The sequence below is a fragment of the Rhipicephalus microplus genome, chromosome 3 (genome assembly GCF_043290135.1).
Source record: "Rhipicephalus microplus isolate Deutch F79 chromosome 3, USDA_Rmic, whole genome shotgun sequence".
Classification (NCBI taxonomy): Eukaryota; Metazoa; Arthropoda; class Arachnida; order Ixodida; family Ixodidae; genus Rhipicephalus; species Rhipicephalus microplus.
In genome coordinates, this window is record NC_134702.1 from 259,691,308 (window position 1) to 259,706,714 (window position 15,407).

Genomic DNA, 15,407 nt, shown 5'->3' on the forward strand with positions numbered 1-15,407 from the left:
CTGCCATGGCTCTGAAAAAGGCACTGCCACGGCCTGGCCCTTCAACAGCGTGCCAGGCAGTATAACCGTTTTGGTGTAAATCCAAGCGAGGTGATTTCTGTCACTCTCAGCAATGATATCAGCCCATTGCGAGAGCTCCTCAGAGCTGCCATCAAGGAGGAGCTACAAAAGATGCAGGTGACTGCTTCACCTGTAGGTCAGCTCTCCGTTGTGGAGATGGGACGCGCTGAACTACGACAAGCTGTTCATGCTCTCCAACAGTACGTGGCACCACAACAGTGGCACTGCATTGAAATTAGCTACGCAGAAGCAGTGGGACGTGCTCCATCGTGCAGTTTATGCAGTTTGTTGCACCCCAATTAGCGTTGCGCTCATCAAATAGAGGTAGGCTTCAGTCCTTGCAGCCTGCCATTGGTTGCCGAAGCACGACCGAGGAAGAGTGCCATATGGCGTACACCCGACCGCAGGCCCCTTTGTTATCACTGCCGGGGAAGCTGGGCACGTCTACAGTATATGTCCATACTTTCGTGTGGGTCTCCGCGGATTTTCGTCAAATGCACCTCGTCCACTATCAGGCGAGCGACCACAGGAAATAGAAAGCTTCATCTCATATTGTTGCAATATCGAACATCGGTTGCACAGGCCCCACTTGTCGTCACCTACTCGCTACAGGTCACCAAGCCCAGCGTATTCATGCTGCACCTTGAGGCGCCGCTCACCCAGTCCTGCAGGTCGGGAAAACTGAGTAGAGCAACCTTTGGAGGTGAGGCCGCTGACGCTGACTGTATGAACGATCCTCCATTACGACAACAGCGACGGCAGCAAAAAGATGTATAGATGTAGTCAAACGTGGTATGAAGAGCGATAATCGTGGACAACGAAGCACCAATGGCACTAATCAACACTAGAACAGACACTTTCGTCATGAGCATGGGCCTCGCCTGCAGGCTGAAGAAGATTTCTACCCAGTGGGCTGGGTGTCAGATTGGTACGGCAAGAGGCCATCTCCTCACTACCGTGAGACGATCCACAGCGCAAGTTGGTATTCCTGGATTTACGTATCTCGGAGATTTTGTAATACTGCCAAGTTGCTCGAGATGCCTGATTCTCGGACTGGACTTTCTGCATAATAACGAAGCTGTGATTGACTTGCAAGAGTCGCAGGTGACGTTTTTCACAGCACATGCTTTAGCGTGCAACCCTCACGACAGTTACGTCAATGCTTTGAGAATTGTCGACGATGACGTCACATTACCGCCGAAGAGTAGCATGTTGACCTTGGTAACCTGCGACGTTTTGAATGAATTCAACGACTGTGAAGGTATTGCGGTGGCAAATATCCTACTGCTACTCAAACGAAACATGTGCATAGCCTGAGGCCTTGTTCGGTTACAGAATAAACGCTCTCGAGTTCTGCTGACCAATTTCAGCAATGAGTTTTGGCACGTCTCTAGAGGCACCACTATCACTTTGCTAAAATCCCCGACTTTTTCGATGTCGGCACATTGGATAAGAGTTCGCCGAATGCAAAAGCTTGTGCTGAGCTGGGCAGCTTCAATCACGTTAATCCAGACTTGCCAGATTCACGAAAAGAGCGGCTTCTAAACCTTGTGACATAATTTTCAAATTGCTTTTCTACAGCATCGAAGGTTCAACGTACTACCGTTACCAAACACCGTATTGTCACCAAGGAGACGGCGGCCTCTTAGCCAACGTCCATACCGTGTGTCCCCAAGGAAAAGACACGTGATTAAGCATCAAGTTCAAGAAATGATGAATGATGACTTGATTCAACTTTCAGCAAGGCTGTGAGCATCGCCTGTTGTTGTAGAAAAGAAAAATGACTACACACTGCGCTTCTACGTTGAATACAGACAGCTTAACAAAGTCACAAAGCCAGACGTTTATCTTCTGCCTCGGATTGATGACACCTTAGACCATCTACGCTGTGCCTGCTTCTTTACATCATTAGATCTCAAATCAGGGTCCTGGCAAATTGAAATTGACGAGGGCGACTATGAGAAAACTGCATTTGTGACTCCCGATGGGCTCTAGGAATTTAAAGTCAATATTAAGTCCACATATTTTCAGCTTACAAGGTAATGATATTGCCGCAGCTGTATCTACTAGCATATTTCAATATGTTGACGACACGGTCATTTTGTCCTGGCATTCTTGCTTTCCAGAAGCAGTTTACCTTTTGCAAGATGCTGCGATAAGTTTGATGAACTGGTTCGCTAATGATGTGATAATGGAAATGTTTCTAAAACACAGCTAATTTGTTTCGGTAATCCACTGGAAAAAGTCAATTTAGTAGTCCCACTGCCGGCTCACTGTTAATCTTGTTCTTCTTGCTCCTGTTCCTTTATTTGTTGAACACCTTGGTGTACTTCTCAACAGAGACTTCTCCTGGAATTCTCTTCTGGCTTACGTTTGTTCAAGACAGTCTCTCAGACATCACAGACTATTAGATTTTATCAGTTCGCGAAACGATACTGCAAGCATTAGGTTGTAATGTTCACGCCATTTGATCGCTGTGTGATTCGTTGGAAAAATAGAATAAACTCTGTCCTTCGCTCTATATTGAAAGAGATTAGCTATGATTTACAACTGCCCTCAGGGGCAGGCCTTTTAAATCACTACGATGATGTGATTTGGAAGCCCTCCTTATTGGAACGGCTGTCCTGGGGCATTTTTGGGCCAACAAATATAGGACTCTATATGTCCCAACCAAAAACCGTTCGACCCAAAAACCATTTTTGGGTTATTTGCTGCTCCGCCGGATATGGCCGGGGCACTCGAAGCTACTTGATATTACACCATGCTTCAATAAACTACCTGCGAGTGTTTTTTATGCTAAATCAAAATTCAAACTAAAGCAATTTCTTCGTTGTATTAATCTCCAGCTCTTTGGTTATACTTCTTCTTTTCCTAGGGTAAATGCATTGGCTGTATAAGAACCTAATGGTTGCCATGTTGCATCAGGGTATGCGTTGCTTGTGGTGCACTAAAGAAAATATAATTCATGTTTTTCAAATTTTTTCTCTCTCCTTTTTATTCTGCATGCATTATAACGATGTTATAATGCTTTGTCATGTTATTTTTCATTTTCTTGTTTTTTTTCTTCCTTCTCCTTTTTTCATCACCAATAATCATATGGTGTCCTATTATTATATAATTGAATGTCAAGCTAGGTGATACAACTTGTCTTAGTATCAGTTTTATTTTGTCTTGCACTGCTGTACAAGCACAGCAAGGCAGGGAACCAGGCAGCTTTTCGCGTGTGCATACTTTATTTTGCATTCATACATGAATAAAAAGTGTCTGCATCTATGTGGTCTCATATATATATATTACGTCTTGTGGTCTGCTGTCTGTTGGCTCTGCCCTTCAAGCCCAGTGAGCTTTTGGCAGGCCATTCTTGTATTTCTGTGATGCTTTTTCAAAATGCTAATAAAAGATTAGTATTATTGTTATTAGGTACTGTTTTTTACCTGTGCAAACTTTCTGAGAAGCTGGATTTACGAATCTTTCCAACTGAAGGTTTTTTTTTAGATGATTGTTTTGAGTTGCTGTTTAGTGACTGAACTGGTGCAGTACTAAAACCTTTTGCAGACAAATGAGGAATGCGTGCCACCTTTTCTCAGCACATTTATAGGCAGTCATTTTCAAGGGTGCCACTTTCTAGATAACCAAGAAATTACCCTTTTTCATTTTTAAGCAAGTCTGTGTGAAAGAAAGCGTGGCCCGGCTGTCATGATTGCTTTGTGTTCAGAATAGCGGTTTTGTGTTCTGAAAATTAGTCGCTACATGGTACAAGACTTTTTAAAATTTCTAATAGCTTAAGTGGCTATTTCACTTGTTTGTCAACACATGTCCTTCACATACAAATTTGTTTGAGGGGTCACTTTTAACTGACTGTTTTATCTTTGACTGGTCCATGATCTAAATTTAAAAAGCCTGTAAATAAAAATAAGCAGTCACAAACAGGCCTTGGTAAAACAGCTGCCAGACAGGACAACCAGCAGTCTGTTGTCAGTGGACCTAAGCCAAACTTTGAAAGTATCCCTGGCTCCTCCCCTCTCCCCATGAAGTAGCCTTGAGGGGTGGGGGGAGGAGTTGTGGGAAGCTTTTGAGCCCCTGTACTACATTTCATCGCTTACTTGATGCAGTCAAGTGCATGTTCAGAAATATGTTATGTCTTGGAGGAGGCAAGAGCATCTCTGAGAGCTTGTTGCTCTTAATGAATAATGAAATGATATCATGCATTGGTGCAATTTAACAGTGACTAATTAAGTTCTCCATGAGAGTATAGGGCACCAAGTTGTGAGTGCAGCACTTGTTCTGCAACTGCATTCTACACCCTTGTAATGTTCACTTTAGTGGTCTGCACTGCTTTCCTACGATGTGCAGGTGCGAGGTTCCTGCAGAGATGCCAGTGGATTTGCGTACAAAACTGATTCTGTGCCTGGTGTACCTTGGTGGTGGCGAGCAGCTGACGGGCGGCCTTTTGGACCAGCTGCAGCGTGATGAAGACCCCGAGGATGCAGGGGATCTTTTCCTCGACGTGGCTGAAGCACTGATGGAAGTGAGGCGCGTGCAAGAGGCTCGGCCCTTGCTCCATGCGCTAGTCAACACGCGCAACTACGGAATGGTCAGTGCCAGCAATATCCAGTGTAGAGCCACAAACTTCTGATTCCAGGGGTGTCATTCTGGACACTGTCAAATTCTGAGATGTTCTCATATTCTGCCATTGATCGATGCTGATTGGCCAAGTGAGCTGCTATGACCTCTATGATTGGCTTAAAATGCCACCATTACAAAATTCGACAATACGGCAGAATTAGAAAATGTTCAGAATAGCACCCCATTCTGAGATTCTGTTGTAGATTGTTGTAGACAATAATTTTTGTGTACTCCTTGCTCTTATTTAGTATTTTAGCAGCGAAAATTTTTTGTCTTCCAGAGCGTTGCAGCTGTGGGTGAAACCTAGGTTACTGAAAAAGTCCTCAGAAGTACAGTACTGCAGCAGCGCTTTAAACTTTTGCTGGTTTCTACAAAAAAAGAATCGCACTTTTTTTTATTTCCTCTTGTTGGAACCCACTGCCTTGTCTCTGAATAGGCTTTGTGGTAAAGCAGTGTGCCACCCATTTTGAAACGTCTGCTTTGTATACTTTTGGACTTGCCTGGAGTGTTTATATAATTGCTTGCACGCTAAAATTACCGAAATTGATGCAGCCTCACTGCTAGAAGCCTATCAACGCTACATTGATGCCAAAAGCGTATTTGCCTAAGACACTGCTGTTGCTGGCACTCTTTTGCTCTTCGGTGTTGTAATGTTTTTTTTTATTATTATTCGCTTGCATTGCCTGCATGGCATTGCCTTTTTCTCAGAGACCTGCTGTTGTGCAGCTTCTTTTGTGTATAACGTGTACCATTCTTGCTGTTTTTTGTTGTGACTTACGATGCAGTGGAGGTCACCAATGTAGAAACACGGGCACTCCAGGACTTTGCTTTTCAGAAGAAGGGGCAAACCTTTAAAGCATATGTTCGGGTGCCCAATGCATTAAAAAACGGTGAATAGGCGAGGTGACGGTGGTTAACTGGTAACATATGGTTAGCTGCCTTGCAGTGCCCCTCAGGTGCTTTAGCTATTTTATCAGAATCATTGGTGATAATCAATGTGGATGGAATCACCACTGACACCCGTATATCCACTTACTAAAGCTCATTTCAGGTCCTTCTGGACAGAATGTGAATCGTAACAGTTGGTTTCATGTGACAGGACTTCAGGAGTATCGTTTTATCTCAACAGAGCTTGCTACATGCCTTGACAGGTTATTGAAGCTTGTCATTCATTTCACAGTCAGCTGATTTTCAGTCGGATGTTGATTTTTCAAATATATGCGTGAAAATCCACATACTTTCATGGCACAACCAGAAGAGAGTATTATGTCTGAGAACATCTGGAATTTCGGCTGTTCAAACCCTTCGCCTTTACTTTACTTTCTGCTTAAACCTTTACTTTCTACTCCCACAAAGTGGCGTTAATTAAGGCCACCACAAATGCCACATTAATCATGTCTCAGGCTTGAATCAGCTTTGCCTCACTGATGGGCTGCTATTAAGTTTTTATTAGCATTTTGAAAAAGCGTCACGAAAATACAAAATTGGCCTGCCAAATCCTCATTGGACTTGAAGGGCAGAGTCGACAGGCAGCAGACCAGAAGGCTTGAAATATATAAGACCACATCGATGCAGACACATTTTTTTTTCGTGTATGTATACAAAATAAAGACGTGTTTGTACGGCGGTGCAAAACAAAATAAAACTGATACTAAAGCAAGTAGCATCACCTAGCCTGACATTCGATCATGCAATAATAGGACACCATCAGATTTTTGGGGAGGTAAAGAGGAGAAAAAAATAATAAAATAAAAAGTAATGTGACAAAGCATTATAACTAGAGGCCGGATTTATAGGCATTGAAGAACGGAGTTTTAGGTGCCGAAAATAGGCGGGCAAAACACTGTTTTAGGCCCCAAAAATTATAGATATAGGCACAATAATTTCAACTTGTTTAAAATTTTTGAAAAAATGTGTGGGATGTGTGTCTACATCAAGAAAGCAAAGCGAATCGTTTTAGTTTATGATGGTACAAAGGCACCAATGGTGTAGCATAGTCAGGCATTTTTTTTCCCGCAAAGTTCGCAGAATACAGCCTCTCCGTTTCTAGTTCGGTATGGTGAGCCAAGTGTCATCTGTCGAATAAACACACTCCTGGGTCTCTTTTCTTTTCGGCATGGCTGAAAAGGGTAACACAGAAGCAGATATACAGAGCGCTAATAGGCCAGAAGGGTCTTTTTCCCTCGTTGTAGCTTGGTCTAACCCCACAGCGTCAATTTCTCTTCTGTTTGTAACACCTTAAAGGGCCCTTCTATAGGTATGAGAATTTTGAGCAGGCAAGAGGAATGCATGCATTGGTTGCTAACAATCTCATCTGCCAAGATCTCTGATGATACGCACCCCAGAAAAAGGTGAAATGTCAGACCGAACGCCGCTTAACCTTTGTTTCACAGGCGCGCGCTCCCACATGGAGGGATTGGCGTATACAACAAGCAATGTTCTTGCATATGTCAAAGTAGTATGTGACACTGCAAGAATTATGGCGACGTGTCTAATTTTGGCACTCTGTTGCCTGAATAAAAGTTGTATGAAAGTTGACAGCAATATTAAAATTTACAAACAGAATCTTTGCATGTTAGGCTTTTTAACTTCGTATTGAGAGAGAGGGGAAACAAGTTGCCTCTATTTTGTATGTATTGGTGTTGCCTCTATTTCATATGCATTGGATTGTGCCGGTGCCAGCATTCAGAATGTTTGGCATGTTTTTGACACATCATCCCTCAGAGCAGATCCAGCGGTGCGGCAATGTGTATCATGGTTAGGATACGTAGTCTATGCCAGCCTTTCCAAACGTGCGCTCATGAAGGGATTCATCCCACAAAAACAGGCAGTGCAATACAGAGAACGTCGAATTGACACAACACCACTTGCGTGCACTATGGACATGTGATGCGAACGAAACCTTGCGTGCGCAAGAAGTGTTGATGCATCTGCGTCGGGTGGTCTTCCAGCTTCGAGTTGCTGCAATACCAAAGAGAGCATGCACGGAAGGAATTAGGCTTAGAGAGAGAGAGAAGTTGAAATGAGAGAAATGCTGAGAGGTTGGCCTGAATCATTTTTCTGACCTGCCACTCAGCGTTAGGTAAGAGGGTGGTAAACAAAGGTGTTGATGAAGATGAGTGAGATGACGGATCAAAAGCTGAAAATGAAGGAGTTAGAAAGGCAGAAAGAAGGAATCTGGAATTAGAAGACAGTAGGGAAGGAACCGGACGAGTGGCAAAAGCTTCAAGCTCACCTCCTCCCATCGTGCTTTCGCGGCTTGTAATGAATCAATTAAAAAATTGTAGTCGTACAAATCTTTTAAATGGGCACGCAGCACCTTGCACTGTCTAAGTAAAATTTCTCATGTGGCCTAGTGAAGCGCCGTTAAGGAAGTAAATGACAAACTAAACAAAAACCATGTCGACACTCGACTCGACACCTTTTTTTATCTACGCTTTACTTTCTCTTGATTGCACTCCACCGTTTTGCCTTAGTTATTCATTGTCCTGCGGCTGCACAAAAGCACCTCCTATTTCCTGTGCATGTGAGCAGATGCCGGGGAGACGCCGAGCAGACAACATGATGTGAATGAATACATGTGTATAGGCTAATGAGACTTCCTATTGGCTAAGAGGCCTTGTAGACTTGACAGTGTGGGAATAAACTTATCAGATGGAGTATAGGTTGCAAGCCATAAAATTCCATAAATACTTGGAATTTTTGAGTATGTGGTAATTGGATCGAATACGAATATTACAGATGCAGTATTCGACGAATATGCAAAACTTTTGAATACTTGCACACCCCTATCCCAAACACATGCTTTGGAATAAGCAATTGTAAAAAAGTACGAATGAAGTTGTTTTCAGCTGTGTTCGTTCTTAGGTATTCTGCCTCACGCTATGTTTTTGCATTCTACATGAATGGAAAGCACAACAGAGCTCAACTTGTGAACACTTCTTATTCGGCACCTTTAGCTGACCAATTTTGCGCTCTGTTCCCCGCTCCACTCAAACGCTCAACGTTACAGGGGCGCAACGCAAGTTTGCGGTTTCAGCCAAGCATCATTCGGTCAACGCAATCGTGATGCCACCAAGATAAAAAGTTCTGTCTTGAAAGAGCGTGAATTAATTTAGAACATTTTTATTTTTTGTTATGTTCGCACGGAGCTGGACTACAATGGAAGCCTTCAAGGCAGGCCAAACGTGTTTCAAATGTCCTGCCCTGAAGTAGCGTATTCACTGCGTTGCCTTGTGACAGATCAAACTACTAAGCTTTTCTGAATAGGTGGAAGAGTGGCTGCTGTTAAAATCTAAGTTGTTTCGATTGTGACATAAAATCGCTTACTATGGAAGATTCATCAAGTTTTTTTAGCGGGAGTACCAAAGAAGCATCTCCAGATGCTCCTTTATGATATGAAGTGTCAGCGCTAAATCGTTTCGTGAAACTTTGCCCCACGTGCATGGATTCTCAAAGGAATTGGCTGCGACGACTTCTCGAAAGGGACACAGATCCTTGTCTTTCCTGAAGTTACATCGGTGCTTGCATGTTTGCCGAACAATCACTGTGTGTCCTGAGCATTGCGAACTCTCGGCACAGGAAATGCCATTTTGGTCGTTTCTCCTCGCGTCACGTGATCCTTAGCTTGCTACGACAATACGTTTACACGCTCAGCGCCTGACCGTCTAGCGCATGTGCAGTGGCACAACCACCGACTGGCCGAGCGGAATGGAAGGAAAAATACGGTGAGCTAAAGGTGCCTGTTATTTTCTCTAGATTGGTTAAACACCGCTTCATTTCACCTCATCAAGTCTCCCCTGTGCTGTCTTCATTAAAAAATTTGTTGTATCAAGTGGTGCATATGTAGTTTGTCACCGTAATCAAAGCAACCCACGTTGGGATTTGTGAAGGCGCCACCAACACTGATGTACTTGAGTGCCCTTCAGATGCTGCACAATGTCAACACGCTTTCAATCATACAGTATCCAAGATGTTATCAAAGTTGTAGCTATAAAATGAATGGAACATGTTTACAAGCTCTTTCAAGTCAAGGCTAGGTTAGACCCTAGCGATCAATGCAGCACATGAACATTACTTTGCGAAACCTTCATCATTTGCGACTTCACTTGTTGCCGAAGGTCTGTGAGGTGGTGGAATGAAGTTAGCTTTCATAAACGCAGGAATGAAGAGCTTTTTTCTTTTTTTTGTAATGTGGCAATGTTGAGCATAGACAGTCTGAGTGTAAATAGCGCAATCAGTGCTGGCTCAACTCTTGCTGTGAGTCTTCATTTCGTAAGTTGGTGGGTCTGTAATATTCTACTCTAATGTATGGTCACGAGCCTAAACAAATGTTATTAGGGGGTCGTGACGTTGATGAAGGCAGAGAACGCTTATCCAAAAATGAGAACTGTTTACCGGCCACAAGTTCAGCCACATAAACAGTTTTCATTTTTGGACAAGCCATCAATACTGCCTGGCAATATAATGTGCCAAAAGACACCCCCAAGCTCGCCTGACCGAGGCAAGGAACTGTGCTGAAACAACTTGTACAACTAACATTGCTGCTTCGGCACGAATAGATTCATTACAGCCTTGATATCTTAGGAAAAAAAATGCTGCAATGTAAGTTTTGCAGTTTGAGTGGTAGTTCAATTATTGTGGTTTGATGCTAGATAAATCGTTGCCTCGAACCAGCACGGTGTTCAGCCCGGTGCACAAATCGAAAAGCATTTAAGGCTCGCACCAAACGCACATGTGGTGTGCGTTTCTTTTTTTTTGTCCTGCGTTACCTTTTGCACTCAAAGTTGGTACAGAAGGCATCCCAGAAGTGTTGGCACGAGCTTCGTATGCATATCTGCCAACTCTACCGATTTTCCGAAAAAATGTACGAATTGCTACCACACTTACGATTTTACTAATCTTGCCTAAAATCTTACGAAACTTTTCATTTCGGATAAAAAAAAATAAAGCGTGGCCTCCGCCATTCGCTACGGCGCATTGCCATAGCTAGTCGCGGAGACGACAAAAACGGCATACGTATTGGTGTTATCATCATCACACACCTGCCAAGTCTCCCGCATTGTCCGGGAGACTCCCGAATTTTGACCATTTCTTCCATTTGTACAATTGCCATGAAATTCTCTTGGAAATCGAAATTGGTGTGCGAGATCTGGCCGCAATGACAAAAATGCAGGTCAGTCCGTTCTAAGCTTTTTGCGACCCACCTCATTTAATTATAAACGAATTTGAGAGGCGTTCATCTAAACCTACAGTAGAGTCTCAGTGATGTAGAACCCTGGCAGATGGGAATTTGTGAAATTATCAGATGAATTCATGTGTCCATAGGGCCAAACTTCGAAGGTTCCGAACACCTTTCCTGATCGTGGCATGTGATATGAACTTCAGTATCGAAACCGTCAAACGGAGGCCAATCGAGAGCAGCGTGCTTGAAGCTTTGAAAGTACGCGTGCGACCAGCGCATGCACTGTCTTTTACAGTGCATGTGGTTGTCGTTGCCACAACCGCTGTGGACGAAACCGCAGTCATTCGACACGATCATGTATGGCGAGGACAATACTGACGGAACTCAGGAAGTGTGCGTGTGGCTTACACTCGACCAATCAAAGCAACGCTGCTTTCAGCAAACTCTGCGGACAAAGCCGCGGCATGTGCGATCATGAATATCGAAACGACTTAGTTTTTAAGGCCCGTGGATATAAATTAAACTATCGTTTGCTGAAACCGTCGCCCACAAAACTGCGATCGCAGTGATGTGATAGTGATCTACGAGCTCTGAGGGCACGTGGCTAACGCAGCAGTAGATTAAAGGCAGTAAAAATGTAAAAAAGGCTAGAAGTCCTTCGGCGTTCCTGTCCAAAGATTATAGTAGCGAGCGAAACCAAAGCTTGACCTGTGCTTTCACGGCAGCCAGTTGCACCGTCCCGTTCGTTCACGTGTGAAGACATACACAAGTTGTCTTGACAGAAATCGATTCTTTTACTGGTAGTCTTGATTACGCAAAATTTCGGGAGCATTTGTGCTCCCCCTTTGAGACTCTCACCTTAGTGGGAAACCCTATCCTTGTGTGTTCGGACACTCCAAGCCATTATGAGATCGCAACCACGATGTTTGCGCTTGCGTTTGGGACCCCCCAACCCCTTTTGTTTGTCATGATGTCTTTTTTTTTCGTTTTTTTTTTGGGGGGGGGCGAAACGGGGAAATAATTCAACACGTCGATTTGACTTATGGCGGCAAAACATGATCATGCTTCACTAAAGCCAATTTTATCACAGCTACAAATAAAAAAAAAAGTCAGTACTCCTCCCCTCCCCTTCCCCGCTTGGGGTTTTTACGAATTTCTCTGTTGCCAGGTTGGCAGGTATGTGTATGTGACATGCCACACTGCCACACAAGACTATGCTCCACGCAGTAGCAACTTCAATGAAGTGGTGGTAACTTTTGTACAGCAGCACACTGTTTACGCATGCACATCTATCGAGGAAAATTGGCCACATGGCCTTTGTTTTTCGATGTCTTCATTTCAGAATGCTTTTTTATAGAGCAGCCATGAGAAAGAGCTGTAATTTTTTTTTGTGCTTTGCTGGTATTGGGAAACTCTTTAAGAGATGCAAATTACCAATTATTGGTCAGCACGCCATAAAAATGGGTTTCTCAGCAGGTACTGAAGATAGTATTTACAAGAACCTGTGCAGGCACTGAGATGCTTTTTAAGTGTACTGGTGCACATTGAGAGCTCATTTGATGTGATTGCGGTGATCTTACCACTTGAGTGACATAAATGTGTTGGTTTTCTTTCTTTATTTTTACAGTTTATAATGAAGTAAAATAACCGAGCATGGACTATAATTAGCAAATTTTTCAGTTATAATCAAGTTAATTGCACAAGGTGGCATGTCATAAGCTGAGCAGACATCATTGCTCCTTCATTGAAAGGCAAGAGAAAGTGAACTTACTTGTGTTACTCCTTCGACAACAGGCAGCGGTGTGGCTGCGTTACGGGGAGTGTCTGCAGCAGCTGGGTTGCCTGCGTGAGGCGACCAGTGCATACGAGCGCACGTGTGAGCTGGCACCCAGCCATTCTCAGGCACGCCTGGCCCTGTGCCAGCTGCTCTTGGCCCAGGGGCTCACGGAGCGGGCCATTGCATGCCTCGAGTCAGCTGATGCCCCCGAGCAAGGAGCGATGGGAGACGCAGATGTGAGTGCTTCGTCGAAACGTGGCTGCCACTCAAGTTGCTTATGGCCCCATTTGCATCCTTTCAGTAACAAACCGTTGCATGTGCACCTTGGACCAGTAACTTGTGGCAACATTTATTCTTCTTCATAGCTATGCCATATTTACTCGCATAATGATTACACTACAATGTACGTACTTTTTTGCACAATATTAATCAAAATTCAACAGTGCAATCATCACACTGGTCAATATTTCCATGAAAAAGATTTTTGGCATCAAAAACGTTAACAAGTTGCTGCTCTGAATGCTTGCGATAGCTGTCATGAACACAGCCAAGAAATTCACCATCATGAACCCAGAACAACGAGCCCAAGCTTCTACACTTGTAAACTACCATAAGTGGAACCCCGATTATATGAATTTCAGGGGACCACGCAAAACTGTTGCATAATCCAGGCATCATATAATTAAAAAAATTAGCGGACCCTAAAGCTTTGCCTTTACAAGTTGGAACGTGATAGCGATATCTTGTTTCTAGTGCACACTTGAAACACTTATTGCATGAAAACTTTTCGAACTTGCTGTGCACTCACTACGTGGCCTTAAGGAAGTAGGCGCAGTCGCATGTGGGCCTTTTGTAGAGGCTGATCTGCTTTAAAACACTAAGCCATTATGATGTGAGCGGACGAGATGGGCCGAAAGGGAGGAAAAGCTTTTAATCGTTAGAAGGAAGGCTTAATACAAGCAGTGCGTTCGATGCTCTCCACTCTTCGCCGAGAACTGCGGGCCGACACCCAGGTTTGCTTGACCTTCTTCTTGAACCCACTATCTCTGGAGCTGGAGCTCACATCCCACACTACCTAGAAGTCCAAGTCCACGTGGGAAAAAAAAAAAAAAACTACTCTTGTGTAGATACGTCAAAGTCCTGCAGATGTCGAGGTTGCGTACGATGATGCTGGAGTCTTCGACATTGAGGTTGGGCTGAGGCTTCATGTGCGCATGAAGGTAAGTTGTGTGCGTCTACAAGATCAGGGGGGTCATGAGCTGGGACATGTACTTCTGAAGGGGACTCATCCGAGTTTGGAGTAGGTGTCATGACAGGACAGAGTGGAGGTTTCGTCTCGTGTGGGAACTGGTCTTCTTCGCTGCTCTGTCCCGATGATTTGGTTGTCATATTGCTCAAAATCGTCAATTTCTTGTCCGGGAGTTCAGTGTGTGTGTGGTTGTTTCCTTGGAACTATACTTGGGACTGTGCATCTGCCAGTCTTTTTTGTGCTTGTGCTTCTTGCGCGGTTTCTTGCGGTTGGAAGAGCCCAATGTTGTGCCACTCTTTTCGGACTACAAGCTTGTCTCACCACCGTTCGAAAAGTGAGACTTGGAAGTGGACTTCAAGGCATTGGGTGACGGTGTTGACCACTTTTTTTTCTTGCTGTTTTTATGTACTTTATGGGGCACGTTGGCAGGGGTCGGCTTTGACATTTGTGGGCAAAATGCAAAGAAGCAAGTTGAGAGAGGAACTTGATGTGGCACGTATGCAGGCGATTGTTCTGTGGAGGACACCATTGTGACGGGGACTGCAAGTGACGGGTGTACAAGAGCAGGCATTGGCTGAGGCACTATGGGTATTGCGCAATAGTTTGACAGCACTGCAGCATCTTTGCTAGGCTGCGCAACATTGATGCCATTGAGTTGCTCTTCGCAGACCTTTAAGAGCTGCAATGTCTTTGGGATGGTGATGGACACGTGGCAGGTTACCTCTGCAGTCTGGGGCACAGGTGGAAGATCAGCTGATGGCACTGCCTGTGAGAATGCTTTGTTTCCTTGTGCAATTTTCATGTCGCAATTAGAGTGGTGAGCAGCTACAGTGTCTATTTTGTCGTCGTTCTCAGACGGTGAATAGTCAGTGGCAAGGTCCATGCCGTAGGCTTCGCTAGGATGCAGTCCAAGCAAATTTCTGTAGCTGTGATGTGAGGGCTCGCTTTTGCACAAAGGTTTACAAAGGGGTACATTCCCATCAAGGGGAAATGATCACTCGACCATGGTGTAAACGAATTTCACCACAGGTTTTACCAATCGCTTGCATGTTCGACACATCTAATATCTGCAAAACTCTGCTTAGAGAGCTACAGCAAGCTGCCTACTTACTATCTCTGAACGCTGGTGAAATGTGCAGAAAATATGTGTCAGCCTGCTTTACTTTAGCTTGCCATTTAAAGCTGTATGGTCACTCGGGTGGGCACAGCAGCCTTTAAATGCCCACTTTTCTAGTTATCTAACTTTGCAAGTGTTTTTCAATGCTTTATAGGGGCAGGATGTGTGCATTTTTGTTATTTTTGCATACAACGCACAAGGTTAGCAACACTGCATTGCTTTAAATACTCAAAGAAAATATAATGTAGTAAAACTGAAAAAGAGAATGGAGTGTTCAGAAAATACAGTTACCAATGCAATCGTTCAATTCTATAAGAGCTCTACAAAGCATTTATTATTAGCTGCTCATGTTTGTCATACATGGTGGTGGTGGTAACAACTTTATTATTAACTC

At 44.0% G+C, this 15,407-nt stretch overlaps 1 protein-coding gene across 2 annotated transcripts in view; it reads left to right on the forward strand.

The window, feature by feature from the left end:
- The window catches only part of LOC119168498 (general transcription factor 3C polypeptide 3), a 223,399-nt gene that overhangs the window by 125,212 nt on the left and 82,780 nt on the right, over positions 1-15,407 (forward strand). For both annotated transcript variants that reach the window (XM_037419903.2, XM_037419907.2), the window contains exons 11-12: positions 4,414-4,654; positions 12,665-12,883. In XM_037419903.2, the coding sequence (XP_037275800.2) occupies positions 4,414-4,654; positions 12,665-12,883 (460 nt within the window). The remainder of the gene's footprint in view (positions 1-4,413; positions 4,655-12,664; positions 12,884-15,407) is intronic.